This window comes from Acinonyx jubatus, chromosome D3 (assembly GCF_027475565.1).
Source record: "Acinonyx jubatus isolate Ajub_Pintada_27869175 chromosome D3, VMU_Ajub_asm_v1.0, whole genome shotgun sequence".
Taxonomy (NCBI): domain Eukaryota; kingdom Metazoa; phylum Chordata; class Mammalia; order Carnivora; family Felidae; genus Acinonyx; species Acinonyx jubatus.
The window spans coordinates 21288688-21314099 of record NC_069392.1 but is presented as its reverse complement, the minus strand read 5'-3'; the positions used below and the strand labels follow the sequence as shown (position 1 = coordinate 21314099).

At 48.0% G+C, this 25412-nt stretch overlaps 2 protein-coding genes across 8 annotated transcripts in view; one reads left to right on the top strand and one right to left on the bottom strand.

Annotated features, from left to right (window-relative positions):
• The window catches only part of LIMK2 (LIM domain kinase 2), a 58900-nt gene extending 48358 nt beyond the window's left edge, over nucleotides 1-10542 (top strand). For all 5 annotated transcript variants that reach the window (XM_027050814.2, XM_015081488.3, XM_053206330.1 and 2 more), the window contains 7 exons: nucleotides 189-320; nucleotides 483-539; nucleotides 2672-2737; nucleotides 3676-3850; nucleotides 4804-4859; nucleotides 5922-6079; nucleotides 8735-10542. In XM_027050814.2, the coding sequence (XP_026906615.1) occupies nucleotides 189-320; nucleotides 483-539; nucleotides 2672-2737; nucleotides 3676-3850; nucleotides 4804-4859; nucleotides 5922-6079; nucleotides 8735-8879 (789 nt within the window). In that variant the 3' untranslated portion in view covers nucleotides 8880-10542. The remainder of the gene's footprint in view (nucleotides 1-188; nucleotides 321-482; nucleotides 540-2671; nucleotides 2738-3675; nucleotides 3851-4803; nucleotides 4860-5921; nucleotides 6080-8734) is intronic.
• Nucleotides 10543-11679: 1137 nt separating this feature from the next.
• PIK3IP1 (phosphoinositide-3-kinase interacting protein 1) lies at nucleotides 11680-23162 on the bottom strand. 3 transcript variants are annotated; one of them, XM_027050820.2, is made up of 7 exons: nucleotides 22910-23162; nucleotides 22036-22056; nucleotides 21796-21915; nucleotides 21590-21709; nucleotides 20436-20636; nucleotides 20260-20338; nucleotides 11680-13407 (listed from the first exon to the last, which is right to left on the bottom strand). In XM_027050820.2, the coding sequence occupies exons 1-7, from the start codon at nucleotides 22977-22979 to the stop codon at nucleotides 13203-13205; spliced, it is 816 nt and encodes a 271-aa protein (XP_026906621.1). In that variant the 5' UTR covers nucleotides 22980-23162; the 3' UTR covers nucleotides 11680-13202. The 3 variants fall into 3 exon arrangements, with proteins under 3 accessions (XP_026906621.1, XP_026906620.1, XP_026906622.1); XM_027050819.2 differs by having other exon boundaries at nucleotides 21796-22056; XM_027050821.2 differs by lacking the exon at nucleotides 22036-22056 and having other exon boundaries at nucleotides 22910-23161.
• Between the last annotated feature and the right edge of the window lie 2250 nt (nucleotides 23163-25412).

Here is a 25412-nt window from a genome sequence, read left to right as displayed (position 1 = left end):
AGAAAGGCAGCATCCCAGGGTGAGGCCTGTGAGGCATCCCTATCCATGTGGAGGTGTCCTGCCCCATCACATAAGACTGGAGGTAGGAGATGCAGGTAACAGTTATCAGACTGACTCCTTGGAGGGAAGGGGTGAGGAAGACATAGTGGAAAGTAACCATCCACCTTCCTTGGCCTCGTCACCCCCAGGTGAAGGTGATGCGCAGCCTGGACCACCCCAATGTGCTCAAGTTCATTGGTGTGCTGTACAAGGACAAGAAGCTGAACCTGCTGACAGAGTACATTGAAGGGGGCACGCTGAAGGACTTTCTGCGCAGTGTGGTGAGCACACCACCCTCGCTGCTTTGCCTACAAAGGGACATGCTGAGCATGATTGGGCACAGGCAGGGAGGGTTCACTGGCAGACGATATTGACCCATGGGGCCTGGACAACAAATGGGACAGGTCCCAACAGCCTCTGATGGGCATTCCCCCTTCCCATAGGACCCATTCCCCTGGCAGCAGAAAGTCAGATTTGCCAAAGGCATCGCATCTGGAATGGTGAGTTCTGCCAACAGCCCTGCCAGGTGTGGGAGTGGTGGTGAGGTGGTGATGGGGAGGGACTGCAGGCAGGCACTGGAAGGCAAAGACCCCATCCTGGGCAGCTTGTATGGGCTGGGTCAGTCAGCAGCTATTTATTGAGCTTCTTTCTGGGCTGTTGAAATTGCCCCCAGTTGTTTTTCTTAGCTCACAATCTACCTCAAAGAATTCCAAATCTTCAAGGGAAAACTGGAGAGGCAAACTAGTAGCGTCTAGCCACTGCAGGAGCTTGGAACAAACAGGGAACCTCACTGCCTATGAAATCAGAGGAGGGGGAGGTGTTCTAATTGAGCCCTGAAGGATGGGTCAGAATTGGATAAAAGTTCCTCTTGGCAGAGAGGCACCAAGGTTGAGGTGATGATAGCAGCAAATACCTGGGAGGAGAGAGGAAGTAATAGTCTATTTCACCTGGGAAAGAATGATACCAATTATATAGTAGTAGTAGTACCAGTGACAGTCGCTGAGTGCTTTCTGTATGCCAGGCACTGAGCTGAGGGACTGACATGCATGTATATGTTTGTTCCTCATGACAGCCCCAGTTTCCAGATGAGAAGCTGATGCTAGAAAGCTAGAAAGAGAGAGGAGCTTGGGCTTGTCAGTCTGACCCCAAGCCTGAAGCTTTAATCACCGCTCTTCATGTGGTGTCCGTTAAGACAGTGTTGGTCTCAGGTACATTAAGGTCCCTATATTTCAGGCTAAGGAGTCTGGATTTTACTTAGGATGCTTAGGAAGCATCTTTTTATTTTTTTATTTTTTTTTTATTTTTTTTTCAACGTTTTATTTATTTTTGGGACAGAGAGAGACAGAGCATGAACAGGGGAGGGGCAGAGAGAGAGGGAGACACAGAATCGGAAACAGGCTCCAGGCTCTGAGCCATCAGCCCAGAGCCTGACGCGGGGCTCGAACTCCCGGACCGCGAGATCGTGACCTGGTTGAAGTCGGACGCTTAACCGACTGTGCCACCCAGGCGCCCCAGGAAGCATCTTTTTAGACAGATGTAAAAGATGTTTAAGTAAGGAAGTTTTGTGAGCAGAGCTGTGCTTTTTTGAGGTACCTAGAAGAATGGTGGTGTCACTTACCAGATACTGGGGAGGCAGTGATGTTGGGGAAACAGGTTTGGGAAGACCTAGTGTCGGCTGAAGCTGATGTGCTGTTAGTGGGCATCAGCGTATGTAGGGAAGGCAGCTTTAAAAAGGGCTGACGCCAAGGAGGCTAGAAGGAAACAGCAGCCACACAGGAGTCTCAGGAACAGGTAGCGTGGGAGAAGTTCTGGCAGCCTTTGGGGAAAGGACAGGCAAGCAGGCAGGTCACAAGAGCTACCATGATTCAGGAAGAGCTCCCTGGGTATGTGAGCAGAGCCAGGAGCCTAGGGGATGCAAGCATTATTGCAAAGGACAGGGGAGGAGGGAAGTAGCTCCTTCCACATTTGCTGGGGAAGAGAAAAGAAAAGGAAGTGGCTACAGAGAGTGACAGGAGCCAGGAGTGGAGACTAGGGGTGGAAATAGCAAAGACTTGTGTGAAAACATTGGGGTAGGAAGAGGGAGAGGTTAAAGTGTAGAAGAACAAGGAGGGTGCTGAGTCTCAGGGAAGGAGAATGTCAGAAATACAGAGCCAGCTGGCCAGGAGGAAGTCACTTCTCTGATCACTGGCGGTGAGGGTGGCTGAAGCCAGAGATTATGGTGATGATGGTGGTGAGGGGGACTGGAGCAGTGCATCTGAGGACCTTCACTTCAGGTGGCCTGGATCTACATAAAATGGATAGAGGGGCTGGGGGCATGCAAGGGCCAGGGCCCAGTAGAGTTGGGGACTTTGGGAGGGAGCAATGAGGGTCTAGAGCAGCACTGGGTTGGGGTCAGCGAACCAAAGGATGGGCAAGAGGTGGCAGCAGGGAGAGAGAGGAAGCCCAGGCGGTCTTTGGCTTTCTGTTAGTGTTGGCACAAGGGGGTGACAGCAGGAGGCCCTTGCCCTAAGGTCCATGTTGGGTTCTGAAGCTGAGTGGGGATGGCCTGGGAGAAGAGCAGTCTCCCCCAGTTCCAGGGTCTGCATCTGCTTGAATTACTGGCCATTGGCCTCAGCTCGTACTTCTGTTCCAGGCCTATTTACACTCCATGTGCATCATCCATCGGGATCTGAACTCACACAACTGCCTTATCAAGCTGGTATGTCCCAACCATTCTGGGCTTCCCCAGGGCCAGCCCTCATGTCTTGTCACAAAGGAGACTGTCCTTGTGCTTTAGACCTCAGGTGTCACTAGGACTCCTGTGTTACCCTTCCTGCTGCGCCTGATGCCCTCCCCTGTCTTCTGGGGGCTCTCAAACACATGCAGACACAATAATACCTCCTCCCAGTAGCAGCCTTTGAAATCCTTTGGTTAGAAGGGACTTCAGAAGTTCCTTAACACTACAAAGAGCCCTGTTGTTTTTCCTGGTTTCACCACGATAGTTCTGTAAAGCAGCTCACTGAGGACCCTATTCTACAACTATGGCACCTTGAAGCCTCAGTCTAAGGCCATAGAGCTAGTAAATGTACAGTGGCCAGTTTGGGACCAGCATTTTTTCCCACCAACCATCAGCTCTGGCTGTTAGCATGTCATTTCTCTGATTAACTTGGAATCTAGCTTCTCAGGTATCCACTAACTGGCCCTGGCTCCACCCTCTAGATCCACACTAAACAATCGTAACCCTTTTTCCACATGACTTCCCTATAGCTATTTGAAGAGCTTGTCTCCCTCTAAATCCCCCCACTGACTCTCTACACCTTATCCTTTTCTGTCTTATCTTGGTTCTAGCCATGCCTTAAATCTTTTGGGGAACTGGCAGGATGGGGTGGAAAAAAATATCCCTTTTCCTGCTTCTGAGTTCCACTCTGCAAGTCCCAGAGCCTTACTCCTCCAGGCTCCAGGGGCTCTGTTGTGAACACCCCCAAGTCTGGGAAGTCTGAGGAGCAGATACCAGACTGCTAGAAAACAAATAACTGAGCCTTATCTACCAGAGAGAGCATGAGCTATGACTCTCCTTTGCTACATACCTTTTCTCCCCTTCTCAATTTCTCTTGGGAATGTCCTCACCAAGTCCTGATCTGGCCCTTGTCCTACCAGGACAAGACTGTGGTGGTGGCAGACTTTGGGCTGTCACGGCTCATAGTTGAAGAGAGGAAAAAGCCCCCAGTGGAGAAGGCCACCACCAAGAAACGCACCTTGCGTAAGAATGACCGTAAGAAGCGCTATACCGTGGTAGGAAACCCCTACTGGATGGCCCCTGAGATGCTGAATGGTGAGTCCTGACACTGGACACTGGAGGCGACATGTCCCCAGAGGGGAGTTAGGAGCCACATCTTGCATCAGAGTCCTGGGTGAAGTGGAAGGCCAGGTACCCAGAGCTGACAGCTGGATGATTTTTATCCCTTGCCAGACTGGGCCTTATAAACCCCTTCCTCCCTGAAGTCCTGGGCTTAGGGTGAGATCTGACTGTGGCTTTTGTGCCCCAAGTGTAGCTGAGAGCTCAGGCTGTTTATTGCCAAGAGATTTAGCCTTTTCTTCTCCCTGCTGAGAACTGAATTATGGTGCCCCCTTGTGGATAATGCTCAAACCAGCCAGAGATGCTGGCTGGGATTCTTGAAATATACAGGGTTGTGAGGTCTCAGAAATGGCCTGCTGGTTTAACCCTTTTTAGAGTCTTTTTTTTTTTTTTTTTAAGCTGTTGGTGATCTTTTTTTAATGTTTATTTATTTTGAGAGAGAGAGAGCAAGAGAGGGAGAGAGAGAACCCCAAGCAGGCTCCACATTCAGTGCAGAGCCTGATGTGGGGCTCAGTCTCACAACTGTGAGATCATGACCTGAGCTGAAATCAAGAGTCGGGTGCTTAACTGACTGAATCACCCAGGCACTCCAACACTTTTTGGAGTCTTGTGGCCCAGAGAAGTTCAGCGGTTTGCCCAGGAACATACAGCTAGCTAATGACAGAGTCCAGATGAACCCTGATCCATTTCTCTTTCAATGTCCAATGTAGTTTCATTTTGGATAGTGTGTTTTATAAGATCTCTCTGAGGCAGCCCACCCAGGGCTGAGGAAAGATGTTCAGATGGTACCTCTCCTGGGAAGCCTTCAAGGCATCCCCATGGAGCCTCTTCTAGCCCTGGTTCTTGGCTGTGGCCTGGCTTGGCCCCAGACTCAGTGTAGAGCAGATAAGAGACCAAACCTAACAGCCTGCTCTCCTGTGTTCTCCAAGGAAAGAGCTACGATGAGACGGTGGATGTCTTCTCTTTTGGGATCGTTCTCTGCGAGGTGAGCTCCGGCCTGCACAGAGGCCAGGCCTGAAGCAGAAGGCCTAATGGCTCTGCCCTGCCTCAGAACTGGAACTGCTTCTCCTAACGATGAGTAGCTCACAATAAAGTCAACATGAATGTAGGGTTGTGCAGTTCTCACACATCTGTTGACACATTTGAGTCTCATCAGTCCCATGAGAAGGACTGGGCAGGGTTTTTTCAGGTGAGGAAACTGAGGCTCAGAAAGGGGCAGCAGCTTCCTCTTAGTCACATAGCCGGTAAGGGGCAGGTGAGACTCGGAACTCCACTAGGAAAGGCATGAGGCTGTCCTTATGGTTGTCCATTTAGCTGTTGGGCCAATGTAACCTTTGACTCTGATCCCCATTCCCCAGGCCCTGATAGTGCTGTTGCCCTCAGCCCCACAAGTGGAAGTAGCCATCACAAGAAGTGCTAGCCTGTCTAGCACAGTTCTAAGCACTGTGAGGTGTATAGGCTGAGTCTTGGAAAGATTCCTCCCCTTAGGAGCTTAGCTCAGTCTGTCTGAAAGCACTCAATCAAACACATATGTTCAGAGCCTTCTGTAATTCCTACAAAATGGTGAGTGGTAGAGGAGAGACAAGAACAGTTGGAATAATGGAAGGAGGGTTTTTTAAAATCATTTTCTTTAATAGAGATCAATTGAGCATATACTGTGTGCAAAGCACGAGGCTGGTGCCAAGAAGTTTCAGACATGCATCAGACCCAGAACCTCACTTCACAGAGCCTGAACTCTGGCAGGGGACATAGACACAAGGGCACACAGCAGGGCAGGGTGGGATGTATAGAAGCTCCTCCTCCAGATTTGGAACATTGTGCTTTTGCTGCAGAGAAGTCTTTTCTAAACCCTCCTCAGTAACCAGACTCTCAGCTGAGAGACAAGTCTGGACTAGCAAAATTTGGGCATGGAGGATAGCTTTCTAACCTTGGTTTTTACCTCCCTCTTCTGCCCATCCTTCTTGTCCATACACCAATATCCCTCTCCCCTGCCCTATGGCCGCACACACCACAGCCCATTCCTGACCAGCCATCTTCTCACCTGCAGATCATCGGGCAGGTGTATGCAGATCCTGATTGCCTGCCCCGAACACTGGACTTTGGTCTCAACGTGAAGCTTTTCTGGGAGAAGTTTGTCCCCACAGACTGCCCCCCAGCCTTCTTCCCCCTGGCCGCCATCTGCTGCAAACTGGAGCCTGAGAGCAGGTTGGTATCCTACCCCTTCTCCCCAGCTCACATAAGCCCGGATGCTTGCCCCAGCCTTCAGCCATCCCCAAGCCCTCCCAGGCACAAGGGTGGCAAAAGCCTTGAGCTCAAGGATACCAACCACTGAAGCCACCCTAACAACTCCGATGTGCCAGGTGAGGTGGTAGGGGGGACAAAGGCATTGTCATGAGTGACCTGGATATAACAAAGACACAGCCATGAAAAGAAATTTTAACAGAAGAAAATTCACACAAACCTGTGCCATTCCAACAGAAAAAGTGTTCTTCACCTATCTGTTCCAAACACATACATTTTTTTTCATATAGCTATAATCTCAGATAAAGAAAAAAATTTTTTTTTAAGTTTATGTATTTATTTTGAAAGCAAGAGAAAGGGTGAGTGGGGGAGGGGCAGAGAGAGAGAGTCCTAAGCAGGCTCCACACTGCCAGGAAGGAGCCTGAGGTAGGGACCAAACTCATGAATCGTGAGATCATCATCTAAGCTGAAGTCGGATGTTTAACTGACTGAGCCACCCCTCAAATAAAGAGAAGTTTTATATTTTGCCCTGCAAAAAGTATACTACCCAGTCTTCCCATTTATCATTTTTGTTGACTATGTGAAATTCACTTAAGATATAGTCTGAACATATAATATACGTAATATAGATATTCAGGTTTTTCCAGTTTCTCCTTACAATAGGTATTACTATAGTGAGCATCTTAATTCATTTAACTAATTTTTTCCTTTAAAGAAATATTTTTTAAATGACCTTTATTTATCTCAGGTTATAGTTTTCATTATTACCCTGGTTGTTTTCAAGTTTGTACATTAGAAAACTAGAATCTGTACTTTTTCCTGCTCTCAAAAATCCTGTTTCTTTAAAAAAAAAAACAAAAAACAAATTCAAGTATTACTAAAATATATAGCACAGGAAGTATACATTTTCTATTATCTACTAACCAATGTGCTCCCCAGCACTCCTCACTCTCCTGCTCCATCCCCTCAAGATAACCAGTTGGCACATAACCTTTATTTTAAAATGATTTCCAGGTGGCACCTGGGTAAGTGTCTGACTTCAAGCTCAGGTCATGATCTCACAGTTTATGGGTTCAAGCCCCACAATCGGGCTCTGTGCTGACAGCTAGGAGCCTGGAGCCTGCTTCAGATTCTGTGTCTCCCTCTCTCTCTGCTCCTCCCCTTCTCGTGTTATCTCTTTCTCAAAAATAAATACATTAAAAAAATTGTTTCTAATAAAAAATAAAATGGTTTCCAAGGTCAAGTTTAGAGTTGGGATTTGCTGGTGGGAGGCTTTACATTTTGTTCCTTCATGGGCCAAAGGACTGCAGTCCTTCACTAACATCAGAGTAAGACCATGAGGAGAAAATGTAAAGCTACACAGTATTTGTTTGCTAATATCCTTTCCTAGTCATTCTAAATGTCTGTGTTTAAGTCACTCAAAAAATATTGACTGAGTGCCTACCATGTGTTAGACACTGTCCTGAACACTGGAGTGAACAAAGCAAAGGTGCCTGCTCTCCTAGAACTCACATTCTAATAAGAAGAGATGATAAACAATAGATAGAATAAACTTCACTGAACAAAAGAAAGTGACAAATAGTATGGGGAAAAGAGCAGAGCTGAGGAAAGAGGATGTGTAGGGTAGAAGTTGTAATTAAAAAAAATTTTTTTTTTTTAACGTTTATCTATTATCGAGAGAGAGACAGAGCATGAGCATGGGAGGGGCAGAGGGGGGGAGACAGAGAATTTGAAGGAGGCTCCAGGCTATGAGCTGTCAGCACACAGCCCAACGTGGGGCTCAAACCGCAAGATCATTGGCCTGAGCCGAAGTCAGACACTTAACCGACTGAGCCACCCAGGCACCCCTAAAAAATTTTTTAATGTTTATTTTTGAGAGAGAGACAGACGTGAGTGGGGTAGGGGCAGAGAAAGCAGGAAGACAGAATCCAAAGCAAGCTCCAGGCTCCGAGCTGACAGCAGAGAGCCCGATGGGAGGCTTGAACCACAAACTGCGAGATCATGACCTGAGTCGAAGTCAGATGCTTAACTGACTGAGCCACCCAGGCACCTGTAAGTTGTAATTTTAAATACGGTGGTGAGAGTGAGTGGGCCCCGCTGAGAAGGTGATAAGACGGTTAAACAAAAACATGGAGGAGGTGGAGTAAGCCTGAACTGTCTTAGGGTTCCAGGGCAGCTAAACTGTTTCCACAGTACTGGAAACCCAGTGTTTGTTTTCCCTTTGGGAAGAGCTGGTGAGTCTGTGAAATGTCCTTTCCTGAGCAGATCTATTGATGTGAAGACAGTATAAGGACTGGAAAGAATCTTTAAAAAGGCACTTAAAATTATTGCATTTTCTCCAAGACATGAGAGGAGCTTTTTTTCTCCTGGACTTTCTTTTTTTAAGCTACCCCTTTGAGCAAGTCCAGCCTTATCACAGTATTATCTCCCATCTTCACAACAACCCTACACAATAGCAGTAACATTATATCCCCATTTCCTGCAGAGGCACAGGTTAAGGGGCTTGCCCAAGGTCACACAACTAGGAAGTGGTTGAGATGCAGGCCTGGGTGCCTTTCACACCACCCCGTGGCCCTGTCCGTGTCTCACCTGCCTCCAACTCGCCCCTTTTCTTTCTAGACCGGCATTCTCAAAACTGGAGGACTCCTTTGAGGCTCTCTCCCTCTATCTGGGGGAGCTGGGCATCCCACTGCCTGCAGAGCTGGAAGAGCTGGACCACACTGTGAGCATGCAGTATGGCCTGACCCGGGACTCACCTCCCTAGCCTTGGCCCAGCCCCCTGCAGGGGGGCGTTCTGCAGCCACCATTGCCCCCTCTGCGCCCCATCTCTGCTGTGGGCAGGGCCGTCCGGGCTTCCTGTGGTTTGGCGGCTTATTCAGAAGCAGAACAAGCCATCCCTACTACCTCCCCAGGAGGCCAGCGGGTGCAGCACCAGGAAACACATCACAGGTTTGGGGTCCTGGTTACTGTCTGTAAATCCAACACTTACCTGAAAGCTGTGAAGAAAGAAAGAAAAAAAAAAAAAAAAAGAAAAGCCTGGCCCATGGGCTGGAGGAATCTGTTACTGATGACCACTCGGGAGCTCCCTGGCAGTGTGATTCTGGGAGGCTGTTGCTTACACTAATTAGTGTGACCTGGACCTGCTGGGCAGGATTCCAGGGTGAACCTGCCTGTGGGCTCTGAAGTCTCTGGTCGCACTGGATACAGGAGGACTTTAAGGGGGAGTGTGGATGAGAGAGAGACTGGTGGCCAGGTGACTATCCAAGGATGTGAAATGACAGTGGTGCTACCCGCCTTCCACCCCATGCCCCGCCCCCCTGTGGGGCAAGGGTTGAGGGAGTAGGTCTTGAAGAGTTCCTTAGTTTGTGGTGGAACTGGCCAGGAGTCAGGGAAGGGCTAGTTTCTACTCATCTCCCAGGCCTAGGGGCCACATCAGTGTGAGGGGGAGCTTCCGCCTCATGTTCACAAACTACCGCTCTTGCTGAGAGCTCCTGGGCTTTTCTGCCTACAACAAGCACTCACCCACAAGTGCAGGAAGAGGCTAGGGGCTAGAAAGGGGCCCTGTCTTCTAGAAAGCCCATATCCTGGCTGCTGTCATTCATAGCCTGGTGGGCACCTCAGTCAGAAGCCCAGGACATTTAGCTTAGTGTTAGATGGGTTCTGGAGGATTGTGTGGCTTGCCACAGGCTCAGTGTATGAGCCAAGGGAGTGGGAATCTCAGCAGTCTCTTGGTCTTGTCCTTGTGGCAACCACTGCTCACTCTTCACTATGCCTGGTCCAGGCAGCAACCTAGGCAGGAAGAGGTGGTGGCAGAGCTCCAGAGCTGGGGTGCTGGAGGAGACCACTCCCTGAGCTGGCCTTTCTGGCTTCTACCTCCCTTGTTGGTTGGCCCAGCTCACTAGCTCCTGGCTGTATCTTCCTGACACAGCTGATGGGTGCTGAAAAGCCCCAGAGGCACCCTCCACCTTGGCTTCCAGAGCTCCAGGGACTCTTCAACACAAATAGATTTTCCTCCTGTGAGCTTGCACCATATTTAACAAATTGGAAATGGGTTTGGGACGTTACTGCAATGTGTGGTGGTTGTTTTGGGGATGGGGGAGGTGGTGGTGGGGAGTGATCCAGGAGAGTGGTTGATGTTAAAACTATTTTGTTGCTGTATCTGTTGGGTGATATGTGAAATACTGTACATAGACCTGATAAATTGTGGGATTAGATGTCATCTCTGGACAGAGTTTACCTGCTATATAGACCATACGTAATGTGTGGAGTGTGCAAGCTTGCTGTAGGATTGAGCCCTGGCTCCCAGCAGCCCTAAGTCAGCATTTTGTGGCTGGTTGTGCCTCAGTTGTCCCCAGCAAGCATGGGAGTGGTGGGCCCACGATGGGCCGTTGAACAAACCAAATAAATTGAGCAGTTAACATAACTGATGATACGGAGAGTGAGAAAGTGACTTGGGGCTTGGCTCAGCAGGAGGAGGGTACATGTGGAGGGTCTGCTGGCCACTTTCAGGCCCCGCCCTGTGACTCCCCATAGCAGGAGTTCTCACACACACCCCAACTCTAATCCCCTCTTATATAGATACTGACCTGCTCCAGAGAACATGCACATCCCACCTGAGGCAACCCAGTCCTTCAAGCAGGTCTGACTCTGACCTCCCAGCCAAGTGTTTCCCTTGGGGCCATATACTTCCACTCTCTGATGCATGTACACTCCTATAAGCCTAGATATCCTCCCTGCAGGGTTGGGTGCCACCTTCATAAAGGGAAGAAATGAATGCAAGTCACCTCCACACCTTGTGTTTTCCTATAAATGCTTGAGAGAAGACCTATTCTTACTTCTACACATGGGAGATGTGAAGCATTGGGCAGGATATTATCTGCCTAGTGGGATCCTGGACACAGTATAAATCCATATACCCTTAAGTTCAACTTAAGGACAGACTCCAATTCCTGGCAAAACTGATATTCTAGGGTGCCCCTTATTTGTAGAACTACAGAGCAATGTCTAGGCATGGACAGAGATCACCCTGGGTATTCCTAGAGGCAGAGAACATGTTGTTGAAATCTTGTGCTGAAAGTCCTGTTGGTAACTTCTTCTAGAGCTCTAGGAGTTCCCCTCCACTCCCCTCACCCCACCCCCCCTCCCTCACCATCCCCAGGGGCCTTTCTCTGCTCAGAGCTGCTTCCTGCATCCCAAGGACCCAGCCTCCTCTGCACATCCATCATTCCCTTTTGCTGCTGCAGCACCACCAATCACACCTGTCTCCAGCCCCTGCCAACGGCTGCCTGGATGTTCATTTTAACTACCTCCACCTTGGGAAAAATGGTGAAGGGGAGAGGATTTGCAGTGACCAAACCAGCATACCCATCTTTCCTGCAGCTTCAACCTGAATGATTCCTGGTGATGACAGAACAGAGGCAACAGTTAACACACCACTCACTTGCCATCTCCCAGTCACAGGGCCAGAGTTAATGAGGGAAAGCCAGAGCTTGCCACACAGGTATGGACAAGGTAACTAAAGACTTCCAGCTTAGCGGAGGAATGTCCTTGTACCCCATAAAAACTTGGTGATACACAGCTTTTTGTTTTTTTAATTTATACAAGTCAAATGCAGAGCAATTTACTGCACTTTATATGCAGGTATCAGAATGAGGTATATAAAACATGTACACAGAGAAATGCTTTTATAGAAAAGTAGAAACCAGTAATGTACTGTTCTTTTCTTCAGCATCACTAACACCAAGGGACCCATGAGGCCTAGGCCCCTCAGCAAACCACTCCCAGGAATAGTCTGCTGAAAAGAATGGGCCCCTCTAAGCCCCCTTTCCACATGGGGCAGTGGAAGGAAGCTCTGGGTAGGGAGCACTGCTAAGGCCTCCAAGTGTGACATCAGGACTTGGAGGCCCTGCTGAGCCATTGGCTCAGTGAAGCACAGTGCTGTGGAGAAATGTTACTTTCCTCTCAGCCATGCCTATGCTCTATGACCTTGGGCATCACTTTCCCCCTCTGGGTCCCTGTGTCCAAAAGGCTTGAGGAACCCTAAGGTCCCTTCCAATGGTTCTGATTGTTTTACAAGTTAGGGGTTGTGAGCCTAGCCGTACTACCCTCACGGGAATGCATTAGCCTGGAGGCCACAGAGCCACCTGCAAACTCAAGCCACTGCAGGGGCAAGCCCTGAAGCACTTTATTACCTTGCCTCTGAGCTTAGTTTCTGAGTTAACCTCTCAGAAGCAGCTCACAAGGCCCCACAGTGTAATTCCCATAGGTTAGTTGGCTGATGTCTTACCCCTGCAAAATGAAAAGAGGCCAATGTCCACCCTGAACAAACTGTCTAGGGTTCCCCAGGTCCCCCTTGAGTCCTGTGGCCTAAGGCAGCCATAGATCCTTCTCTACCTTCTTCCCAAGTGGAATGTTCAGTGCGATTCTTCCCTTCCTTTCCTTTCAAAACAGGAAGAGTCCCTGGGCCCAGGGCCAGCCCACAGTTATCAAGGCACATCACTGCTAGCAAGCTGGAGCACCCCCCAGGAGCCTCCAGCCTAGATACCATTCTCAACCCATAGTTTTGACTTTTGTACAAATTCATTTCTGGTTCTCAAAGTCAGTAGGGAGTTCCATCCCAAATATTTTAAAAACTATATTTTTGAAATACTGCCTCCTGACCTGTCTGTCCCGAACTATGGATAACAGTATGCGCCACTCAAGCACACGGAGAACAAACAGAAAGGCGGAGACTGAGGCCATCTTAGATAATAAAGCACAGAGGAGCCTGGGGGAGCTCCTTGCCTGTCCCTGGTTCAGATCCAGGGCACAAGCAATGTTTGGAAGCCCTTGTCAGCAGCATTGCTGTGGGGGCTGCCACTGTCTCCATCCACAGGCAAAACCCTGCTCCAAGGGATGGAGGAGGAGCATTGGTAGGACCCTACCCAGACTTGCCCTCAGCACACCACCTGCTTCTGTTTTAGAATTAAGAAAACAAAAAGTCGAGGGAGGATTTTAACCACAACAAAAAGTGTAGATCCTCCCAGCTGAAGGAGAGTAGGATGTCCTGCACCAGTGTCTGCATGGGCTCTTGCCCATTGTTGGCAGCTCAGGCCCCAGGAGTGCCTGCCTGGCCCATGAGAGGGGCACTGCCCTCCTGAAGGTCCACTGGAGTCTGGTTGGTGTGGACCACAATAGTCTTCTCATCCACGATCTCACAGGTAGGATTGGTGAAGGCAGACAAGGGCAGGGTGATTCGCTGCATCTCCCTCTCACACACACGCTGGTCATGCTGCTCTTTCAGGTCCTTCCCCCTGTCAGGAAAAGAGGTAAGCATTGAGGCTGTGCCTCCTGAATGGCTTTGCTCATTAAATAGCAATGCTGCGCTCAGGCAGGGGCTGAGGCTAACCATGGTCAGCAATTCAGTAGCTGAGGTATAAGATTTCCATTTTGCCCTGACACGAAGTTCTTACACCTCTGGTCTCTGCTTCCTCATCTGTAAAATGGGTGTGTAGCAGCCTGAATCTCACACAGCTGCAGACGGGCTCAATGAAGATAGTGTATAGAAGAGAGACTCTTAAGATAACGATTTTGTTCTTTAAGCCCAGGGCTCCAAGAGACCCAGAGAACCATCTCAGTCCTAACCCATAAAGTTGTGCAGAAAACTGACCTGTTCTGAGACAGCTGTCTTGTCCTAAAGTGCTGGAAGGTGTGAGCCCTGGCTGGAAATAAGGACTGTCCCTAACCCACACAGTGGGCAAAAGGGACTGAGGGCTATCCAGGTCAGTGGGAAACAATGAGACAATGACCATCAGACACCTTTAGGTTCACACATCTTTGAATTTTCATGGTGCTTAATGACTCAGTTAGGCCATGGTGTTGCCCCATTTTACTCAAATGGAGTGCTTACTCCATGCTAAGGATGATGTGTACCTTATCACACTTCATCCTTGGCTAAACCCTAAGAATTAGGTCTTACCATTCATTTTACAGATGAGGAAATAGCTCGGAGAAGTGAAAGAATTCTCCAATAACATAATGGGCTCAAACCCAAGTCTGCTGGACTCCAACTAATATTCAGAGAAGTTCTGAACCGATCAGAGTCACCCCAAAGAAACAGTGGCACAGGAACTCAAACCCAGTCTTCTGGCTGCACATGTAGGGTCCTTCCCACTGGCCTGGATTACCCCTGTTGCAGGCTGAAGGGTTTGGTGAGTGCCTAACACACTGCATACCATAACCAGCACCCAGGACCCAGATCTGGGTCCACACTAACATACTCTGAAGCCACAACTAGAAACATGGGCTCAACTGTCACGGGAAATCTTTCTGGAAGGAGTCCACCCCAAAGAGGCCTTGAAACTGACAGCTGATGGATGACTAGGTGAAAAAAAAAGCCTACTTCAGACCTCAGGAAGATAGCTGAGATCAGATGGATTACATATTCATCATGGTATAAGGTGCAATGATAAGTTTCCAGAGACTGGAAAACAGTATTGAGAAAACAGCAGGGCCTGGAGGGGCCTGGGGGCTACACAGGTGCCTCAGAACTGTCTTTAAATCAACCAGTTTTCTTGTATTCTAGTACCAGCTCAGCCTTGACTGTGTGACACCTGGCAAAACAGCCTTGCTGAGCCTTGGTTTCCTCATCTATGAAAGGGGGACAGTATCTGCCTCAAAATAGCAATGAATGTGAATGCATTTTGAAAACACTGGAACTGCTGTAAAACTCACAGAGGAGATTATTATGATTTGCCCTGAATATGACTTGACTCACCAAGCAATGTTATCTTAATATGGTTTCCCAAGGAAACTCCTACTGACCAGCCAAGGCAATTATTGTTTATGTGACCTCAGCAACTCCCCTCCTCTCTGGGCCTTAATTTTATCATTTTTAAAACAAGGAGTTGGACTTGATAACCTCCAAGGCCCCTGATATTCTAGATGATCCCTCATAGGAGATGTGCTCTGATTCCCTAATTCTCATAAGGTCACAGAAGACAAATTTGTGAGTCACCCTAGGTGACTGAGTTTTTTGCATGTGCAACCCTGAGCACTTGCCCCATCCTTATCATTTGTCTCTACTGGACACCACCAACTCCTGCAGCAGAATAACCCCCAGAGCACTCCAAAAAGGAAATGGAGGGACCTGGGAAGACAGTTGTCTGGACCAAGTGCATCCCCACTCAGCCTAAGATTCACTTTGCCCTTGGGCACTGCTCATCAGTTACAGCTGCTACTACAGAAGGAAACACTTTCCTCCATAATAAAAGGCCAGATTCTTCAAGGTTGCCTATGTAGGTCTGGGTTTAACTTTATTAAGGGAGCCCTCAAGCCAGCAGAAGGCCAAGTGGCAATTAACAAAAGAGGTGGAGTATGCAAGTCTCCTTTGCCAGGGCCTGAGTTTCAAACTCTAAAGGGCTAAAGGAAGAGATAAAGTGAGAACTCATACATCCGGAGTGCCTACTAAGGTGCGAGGAAATGACCTTCCCATTACCCAGGATAAGAGCTACCTATGCACCTACTGGATGCCATGCACTTTATACATGTACTATTTCCACACTAACTTTGCAAGATAGTATTATCCACATTTTATAGACAAACTGAGGCTTTGGAGTTGTCCTTTCCTCAGCTACCTTTTTTTTTTTTTTAATGTTTTTATTTATTCTTGAGATAGAGACAGAGCATGTGCAGGGGAAGGGCAGAGAGAGAGGGAGACACAGAATCCAAAGCAGACTCCAGGCTCTGAGCTGTCAGCACAGAGCCTGACACGGGGCTCAAACTCACGGACTGTGAGATCATGACCTGAGCTGAAGTTGGACACTTAACCAACTGAGCCACCCAGGCACCCCTACCTTTTTTTTTTTTTTAAGTTTATTATTTTGAGACAGAGTGCACACACGTGGTGGAGGAGCAAAGAGAGAGGTAGAGAGAATCCTAATGAGGCTCCACACTCAGCATGGAGCCCAATGTAGGGCTTGATCCCATGACCACAAGATCGTGACCTGAGCTGACATCAAGAGTGGGATGCTTAACTGACTGAGCCACCCAGGTGCCCCCCTCAGCTACCTCCTTTACCAAGCATCTGGCTGTGGCCAGCTATCGATAATAGTCAGGATACATCATCATAAACAAGTCTTTAGGGGGAAAAAAATCAATTCATATTAATGGAGCAGAGCAGGACTGGAAGAACAGTCAGGGTAAAGGAAGGAGATGCTGGGATTCATCTGGATTACAGTCTCATCCATTTACAAGCCTCAAAACACACCCAACCCCACAGGCCTCCTGTTAATGGTGCCTATGAGTCCTGGAGATGCAGAGGATGTCCCCAGCTCCTTTTAAGATCTGAGGCCACCAGGCCTGCTGCACTGACCATCAAACAGCTCAGCCCCTTCTTATGTCTTTTTTTTTGGGGGGGGGTGGCAGTGGGGATAGGGGGCAGGCTGTTGTCTGGCAGCCAAGATAGAACAAAAGGTTTATTCACTGACTCAGCTCCTCCTAAGGGGGTGGAGTGGTGTTGACTTACAGTTTTTCCCTTGCCTTTTTATCAGAAAATAAATGCTCCCTCTGGATAGCACAGACACTGCACTTAGGGCAGGGAGAGGGAGCTGCAGACTGGCTGGCTGAGTCTTGTAGCCTAGACAACCGTGACAAAGACCCGACAGGCTGAGCCCTCACCCACACCCACCTGCCATCCTTATTCCCCTGAGAGGAAGCCTGGTTCCTGCTTGCCCTTCCCAGCCAGGGGAAATCTCCATCCCATTAGCCTCATGGTCTTTGGCAGAGTTCAGGGGTTGCAGTAATTCTATCCACGACTGCCCCAGGGCCAGAGACAGCAAGCGTGGATGGAGCTGCTGCCCACATCTGACATCCTCTTTGGAGTGACAGAGACACCCCAGACTTCCTTCAGGCAACACAGTTTCTTCCAATTATTCTTTTCACTGTTTGCCCAGTTGAAAGCAGTGCTGTACTACACTGCTACTCAGGAAAAGTTCCTCAAGGCAGCTAAGGCTATGAACACAAAACCTATGTCCAATTATACTGTCTAATTTCATCCTCACAACAAACCTGTATGGCATCTATTAGGATTAGAGATGGGAAGGCAGATGCAGAAAGGTTAAATCATTTATTTAAGCAAACAGCAGAACTAGGATTTGAACTCAGTACTGTCTGCAGCCACCAACAGGTAATATTGCCTTTTTAGGAAATATTAGAGCTGAGAGGATCATCATATCCAACCTCCTACCTTTGCACTTTTTACAGATGAGGAACGTAAATTACTTGTCCAATGTTGCACCCAGAATTGATGGCAGTTGCAGAACTAGATCCTGGGTCTTTTGACTTATAAGTCCAGCTATTTTATTTTGAAAGTTTCCATTTTTCCTAATATCCTTTGCAATTCAAATTTGCAGGACACTGCTGAGCCTCGCTGAGCTTTTGGGAGATATTGTTAATCCTTGCACACATCTTACTGGCTGTGTAGCCTGGATGTGGCACTTAACTCTTCTAGGTCTCAGCAGCTCACTGTAAAACAGTATAAAAAGTGATCCTTCTAGTGTGGTCATGAGACTTGGGCCAGATGATCAGGGAAGAGCATTCAGTAGGGCCCTATTTATTTAAAAAGCATGCAACAGAGGCGCCTGGATGGCTCAGTCGGTTGAGCGTCCAACTTCAGCTCAGGTCATGATCTCACGGTTCATGGGTTCAAGCCCCATTTCAGGCTCTGGGCTGACAGCTCAGAGCCTGGAGCCTGCTTTGGATTCTGTGTCTCCCTCGCTCTCTGCCCCTCCCCCACTCGCACTCTGTCTCTCTCTCTCTCTCAAAAATAAGTAAACATATAAATAAAAATAAAAAGTATGCAATAAATGTTGGCTGCTATTATGATTATCTAACATGATTGGTGTCCTACTGCTTATATTTAATACTTATGATAATCTTGGGTGGGTGGGTATGGGTGCATGGAGGGGGCATATATCCCTATTCAATAGTCAAGAAACGGAGGTGCAGAGGAATGACCGAACCTATACACAACAGTTCTTTCCAAGACACTCTGTTCTCTGACTTTGGAGAGAGATGGGAGCTGAGAGCTTGCCTCTAGACCACATGCGGTTTCCTGTTATAGTCTGTTCTCAGAGCACTTTTGCTGAGGAAAGGGGTGGACCAGTAGTTAGTGACAGGGAGTCTGGTGACTTGGTGCCTTGCCCTGAGTTTACAGGATAGTAAATGCTAGGCTTCAGGGCAGTCCTATAACAGCCTAAAGAAGCAAATTTAGAAGAAAAAAAGGCCTGGCTTCCTCATTGCACATGAGAATTGAGCTCAGAATTAAGAACATTTAAGTCAGTTCAAATACCTGGAGGCCTGGAAACCGTCACAAGATTGGAGTAAAGCCATACTCTATCCAGTGGCTGAGTTAAGAGGAAATATTTCAAAGGCTAAACTCAGCCAACAGGTTTAGGTCTGATTATGACTTGTAGGCCAAGGCTACCACATCATTTCCTCTAACTCTCTGAATGAACAAACAGGTGTCCCTGGATCTGCCATGTTAACCATCCCACTGAGGGCAACAGCCTTGGAATGGAAGTCAAGAGACCCTCTTAGGTCAATTATTATTCTATTTGAACCTCTGCTCCCTGAATCATAGAAAATCAGAGAAGAAACAAGCGCTCAGAGAGTGCTAGTACAGTACTCACATTTTACAGAAAAGAAAAAACAACTATTATTTACTGACCACTTACTATCTGCTACACACTGAGCTAAGCAATCACATGCCTTAGCTACAGCAGTGCTCTGCAGTAGGAAATAGAAGCAACTTGCCCAAAGTCACACAGCTAGTGACAGGACTAAGACTTGGCTCCACCAAATGCTAGGTGTGTGACCTCAGGCAAGGTACGTATCGTCTCTTGCCTCTGTTTCCTAACATGTAAACTGGTTTCCTATCGTGTAAATAACAGCATTTATCTCATAAGATAAAGTGTGAGGTAACCATAAAAAATTAAATTAAATTAAATTATGGTAACCATAATACCATAAGGGTGATTGTGTGAACTGAATTAAAGCATGCAAATTGCTTGAAGCAGGGTCTGGCATTTGGTTAGTGTTCACTTTCTTGTTACTGTTGTTGTTGTTATTCTTACCCACTATTTCACCCTTTTCATCTGTAAAATGAGGAGGTTGACTACACTGTCTCTAAGGACACCCCAGGTTTATTTAATGCTGGGTGATCCATTGGGGCTGTGAACTCACAGCCCTTACCACTGGAAAATGCAGGCCACCATGTCACATCCCTTTTAGGAAGCCTTCTCAGACCTCAGAAGAGACATATCAAAGCACTCGGGGCTAGAAGTCAAATCCCCTGATTTTGCCCAGAACGGCAAATAATTTTCCCAGAACAAGCCAGCACTGTAAAAATGAATGCAACTCTGGCTTATCATGCACCCACCACTGACTTTGAGAGCCTTTTCCACATGATATTTCAGGGGCCCTCTCAAAATGAGCATTCCTCCTCCTGTTGTCCCAGCCACAGGTCAGGTCCCTGAGTTTCCCAGGAGAAGCCTCTTTGGCTTTCTCATATGTAGTGATGAGTAGCAGGTTCTATATCCTCCAGCTCATTTTTTTCCTCCTGTCCTAAATAGGAGATCCCTGCTTATGGCCCAGGAAATTCAAGCCCAAACTGTGAAAGGAGTAGCTGGGAACCTTTTCTAGTAGAATTTTATAACTCACAGAAATAATTCAATCTCTGGGACCCTGCAGTGAGTGTCCAGACTGATTTCTGCAGTGCCAGTCACTTCCATACCAGGCATGTTGGATTAGACAGCAGAGAATTTGGTATCAAAAGAGCTGGGTTTGAATCTAGGTTCTGCCACTCCCAGGGAGTGTGACCTTGGGCAAGTCACTTCACCTCTCTGATGAAAGCTTCCTCATCTGTAAAATGAGGAACAAGAACTCCTACCTCACAATGCTTTTGGGTGAGGAGTAAAGACACTAAAGGAAAGGGGTTTTCTAAGGTCACCTGGTAAAGACTAGAACCAAGTCTGTACATCTTAAGCTTGTTTTCCTCTTTTAATACTTCACTTCCTTTTTGGGTATGTATGCTACAAAAAAGTCTGATTCAACTTTATGTACCTTCCTCCCGTCCTTTCAGAGGGCCCAGAAGAGAAGCTACTGACCTCTTGTAGGTGTAGCCCAAGACGATGCCAGCTCCAATGGCGATGATGATCACCATCATGGTAATGCCCAGCACATAGCCTGCCAAGGACAGGACACAAGGTCCCATTAGCCTCACCCCAGCCCATCGGCAAATATTTCTTGATGATTCGCAAAAGGATGGGTGAGGCAATCGTACCCAGGGTTCCCAGGTCTTTTTTCTCCTTGGAGTTCACCCGCACCCGCTGGCTGATCCCAATCACTGGCTGCACAGCTGCTGCCTCACTCCGGGCAGGCAGGGCGTTGGCAGGAGCGAACACCTGCACCTCATCTCCACTTGGCACTTCAGACACCTCCTCAGTTTCTGTTGTGAAGGTTGGAGGGGACTGGGAAGTGGTCTCTGGAGGTGAAGTGTAAAATATCTCTCATTAGCGTAGCCTGAGTGAACTCCACAGCTGAAACTGTTGGGGGAGAGGGTCCACCTTAGAATGTCTGTACATACTGAAATCAATCCTTGCCCCAGGATCAAGACCAGGTCTGATGGGGTCACACTACAGTTGGGACAAGGCAAATGTGAGCGGAAGGACATAAGAAAGAGCCTCTCCTGCCTCCCACGTCTTCATCTGTTCGAATCATTGCCATCTTCCAAGGCCCAGCTCAGTTGCTATCTTCTCCAGGGGGGTCCCCCTCTGCGCTAGGAAACAATCCACGACCCCTGTGAGCAGCTCACATTTACTGAGCCCACACTGCCTGCCAATCCCTATGTTATATGCTTTACATATTCCATTTAATCTAACCCTAGAGAATGGTCTTGCTGCCTCGGGAGCAACAAGCCTTCGTTCTGGAGTCTGAGAAACAGAGTCAAATCTGGACCCTGCCATTGCTTTGAATACGTCGCTAAACTTCTCTGAGGCTCAGATCCCACAACCAGCTTCTTTCCAGGAGGGACTGTGAATAGAGTGCCTTAACACACAGCATACGCTCCCCAAACGATCACTAAACGCTGAGGGAGGGGCTACCTAAGGGCGTTGAGACCCGGACTACCGTCCCGCGGGCTCCCCGAGGCTGCGCACCAAGCATGGAGCTCGCGGCCAAGGGGTGGGGCCTCGCCTCCCACGGTTGTTTACAAGGCGCTCGCGGAGGATGAGCTCACTCAGAGAGGCGGCGGCGGCCAATGGGCTTTGGGCTCTGCGGCCTGGAGACAGCCCTGGCCAATCGGGTGGCGCGGGGGCGGGGCGGGGCCGACCGGCGACGCGCGGACGCACGTGCGCAGCGGGTGTAAGGGCCGCTCCCAGGCTGCCTAACGTGCTGGGGGCTCTAGGGTCCTGAGGGCTTCGGGGTCTGGGCGGGTACCTGGGCAGTGCAGGTCCTCGCAAGGCCACTTCTCGGGAGCGCCGGCCTCGCCCCTGACGTAGCACCAGGGCCCGCGCGGGTCCTGGTCCGGGTTCCGGCAATAGCTGTGGTTGCCGGTGTCTGGGAAGGGAGAGAAGGCGCCATGGGACGGGGCCAGGACCCAGACCGCGGTCGCCGCCCGCCCGCCGCCCGGGACGGACACTCACCACCCGACGCAGGGGCAGATGCCAGGCCGCTCTGCGCCTCCAGCCAGTTGAGGCATCGGAGGCCTGGCGCTGGGGAGGGCTGGTCCGCCCGGTACAGGTGGCCGTTGTCCCAGAAGCAGCCTGTGATGAAGAGGAGCCCCCCGGACACTGAGTGGCCGGCAGGGAAGCCGAGTCTATCCCGGCTGGGCGACGCTGGGCCCGTCGGGGCCCCCCTGCCCTCACTTGGAAAACCCCACCTGCCTTGAAGGGTTGTTGTGACGCCTGAAAGAGAAGGAAGAGAAAGCGCTTCTAAAGCCCCTTGCTGGTGCCCGGCCCTCAGTCATTGCTCAGACAACGTTAGCTTGTTAGCATTTCATTTCATTTCATTTTTCTTTTCTTCCTTCCTTCCTTCCTTTTCTTTCTTTCTTTCAAGCCAGAAAGCACTGCACAAGTGCAAGGGGTTGTTACTCTGGAACTTGTGGCCACTTTAGAGGAGGGTGTGGGGGAAGTCTGGGTTCGGGTTCCTTTTTGGAGACGTTCGGAGTTTTGGGTCGGGGGGCAGCCAGCCCTGAAATTCATTCCTGTGTTGTAATTCCATGTTACATAAACTCGGGTATTCCTTTCACGGATGTGACCACACTTGGACAAGCAACACTCCCTCCCAAGAGAATTCTTCAAAAGCCTTAATTCGGTCGGGCAAAAGCCTCAAACGGAGGGAGCCTGCCTCATCGCTGCCTGGATGTGACTCCAAACTCCCACTCCCCTCAGCAGGAGAGTCACAGGAAGACGCTGGGGAAGGAGGGCCTGTGCCCTAACCACCCTGTGCAAAGCCCCTGAAAAGAGTAGGACTTAGTAGGGGAGATGAACCCCAAATTCCACCCACTCATGAGCCCCAGACAAGGAAAAAGAAAAAGAAAGTGGCTACTTGCCTTTGTTCTTAATGGCAAATATGGAGCTGCAAGCCACTGACAGGGAAAGGAGAAAGAAAAAAAAAAGCCTTCATAGGACAACAGAAACCAGCTAAAAGCTTCATTTCCTATCATCTTCCTGTGTAGCCTGGCCATGCTTAGGAAATAGGGAGCTTTACCCTTTCTACTTGATTAAGTTGCTGCAGGAAGGAAGATTGTAATCTCACCTCCAGATCCATAGGCTTCTGCTAGGAGCATGTTGCCGATGAGGAATGTTTTCACCCAGGCCAAGAGCATCCTCCTCTCCTTCGTCTTGCAGGTGACTGACCAACCAGTGCCCAGCCGGGGTCCCCTTGGCGTCGGCTCTGCCTCCCAGTCCCAGCCTTGCAGTCAGACCTGCCCTTGTTATGCTCTTCTGGTAAACAGCCTCTCTTTAGAACTGGGAGCTTCCCAGCCAGCTTGCTGCAGCGAGGTGTTTTTCGGCTGAAAGGCGCCCCCTGGGTCCTAAGCCTCCTATGCCAGGCAAGATCACTAAGCCAAGAGAGAAACTCCCCCCAGAGAAGAGAGAGGCAGAGTTCAGGTTGTGCTTAGCAGAAGATCAGTTTGAGACCTACACTGACTGCATCCCCAGGGCTTTTCATCTCTTCTGTTTCCATTTGTGTGAGTACAGAAAGAGTAACTCTGTCAAGAGGCATCATTGTGGGGAGAAGGGTTTGAAATTATAGTCACAAGGGTGGACAATGTGCTAACTACACTAGTAGGAATTCAAGACCACATAAGGGGCACAAAAAAGAGTATCTAGGTGGAAGTAACTCTTTATACTCATTCCTGAAAAAGAAAAAGGGCTTTTGTGGTTTATATGTTTTTATGAACTTTAAAAAAAACAACAGTATGACATTGCCAGGGTCAGATCAGTCACTTTCCTTTGTTTATATTTTTGGAGTGTCATACATATTAGGTATACAGAAGAGGTCTCTTTAGTTTAAAACACATGTTAGGCAAACGTTGGGACATTTGCTCAGCTATATTTAATAGTCTACCCTTTCTACCAGCCCTGAATTCATAGAGGAAGTTAAGTCAAATGTTTGCTTTCCGCCCCCCCCCCACCCTGTGGGAAATCCATTCACAGTGATTTATATCCATCATTAAACCTCACCACATACATATGACTTAGGCCTTTTGGAGTTAGGCAGAAGGGTCCTCTTCCTGTTTGGCTGACAGTTTGAGTTCCCAGTTTGAAGCCTCAGTAAATGTGGAGACAGAACAGAGTGATTCTCCAGGACTACCTTGTGACTCAGGCAAATCTCAAAATAGAAATGAGAGACTGTTTCGATCGGAGGGCTTGTATCTTTAGGCAGTAATTTAGGGAGCAGAAAAAAAAAACTTCCTTAAATAAGTTTCAAAAGCTTTATCAAGGAAGAAAGCTAATGTCAATCCAACCACTGTGAAGTGAATTTGAATTTACTACAGTCAGATTTCAGACGTGGAAAGGACAGAGATAAACTTAGTTTACTTTTTACAGAAGTTTGCTGACTGTGTTTGATTCCTTCAGTCCCTTTAATAAAACATGTTGCTTTGTTTTTGCAGTCACGCTCCTGTCTCCCCACACAAACTTCTGATCCTCTGACTCCTGACTTGGCCTATGCTAGAAATTACACAGAGTCTGTAAATTTAGTCACATGTATATATATATATATACACAGATATGCCAAAATTTTATAATAATTTTCACATAATATTCAGGGGTCTTTTTAAAAACACTTTTATTAATTTTACAATTTCTTGAGAACTTACTGCATACTAGATATAGTTCCAGATACTGAGAAGTTGTCTGTGAATAAAATACTTGAAATCTCTGCCCTTACGGAGCTTACAATCTAGTAGGGAAAGATAAAGGATAAATATATAAAGTGTCAGGTGGTCTTAAGTGTTATGAAAAAAAAAAGTGAAAGGATCAAGGAGAGAACAATGGGGTGTATTTCACTTGCTAAAGAAAGCTTACACTATTTTCAGGGAACCAACAGGCTTTTTCTGTAGGCAGAAGGCCAAAGAGGAGGTCCTTTTTCCTTGCAGATCCTACTCTTACACCACTACAAGAGAAATATGATACACATTTTGTTTCATTACATAAAATATATAGGTTTGCAAAAATGAGAATGCAGTTTATTATTACTATTTTCTGAGAATGCAGATTTTAATTTCACAGCAGCAGGGGGTTCTTTTGGATTGATTCCTCAGCAGCTAATCTATTGCCTTTGTATGCAGTGAGTGCTCAATTATTGTCTGATGAAAAGCTCCTCAGACTCTGAAGGGCTACTTCTGCCAGATTATAATTCTTTCCCCTCCAGTTACAATAGAGACAGGCTATGCACAAGCCTGTAGTATCATTTTCAGATTATCTACTGGGTCCATATAGGGGTGCCAGTATTTCTTCCTCAGAATCCCAAAGCTTCTTTACCTGTTTCTGTTATCTAAGTTTCCTATTCAGAAAACTACTATCTGCTGTAATTTACACACCTTGATATACAGAAAAAAACATACTTTGTGCCATGTGTCTTATCAGGTACAGCACTACCTGGAAAAGATATAAGACAGGCCAGAGGAGATTTTTTTTCAGTTTAGTCATCTCTTTTTTTTCTCGCCTGTAAGGTATTTATCAGTGTGATTTGATTTTTTTCAGGAATGATAGGCATGTTTCTCAGTCCTTCAAAGACGTATTCTATTATAATA

Coding starts and splice junctions, on each gene's coding strand:
- PIK3IP1 (XM_027050819.2), bottom strand. CDS start 22,979: ATGCTCTTGGCCTGGGTGAAAACATTCCTCATCGGCAACATGCTCCTA. Junction 22,057..22,909: donor AGAAGCCTATGGATCTGGAG/GTGAGATTACAA, acceptor CTTCTCTTTCAG/GCGTCACAACAACCCTTCAA. Junction 20,637..21,589: donor CGAGGACCTGCACTGCCCAG/GTACCCGCCCAG, acceptor CTTCACCTCCAG/AGACCACTTCCCAGTCCCCT.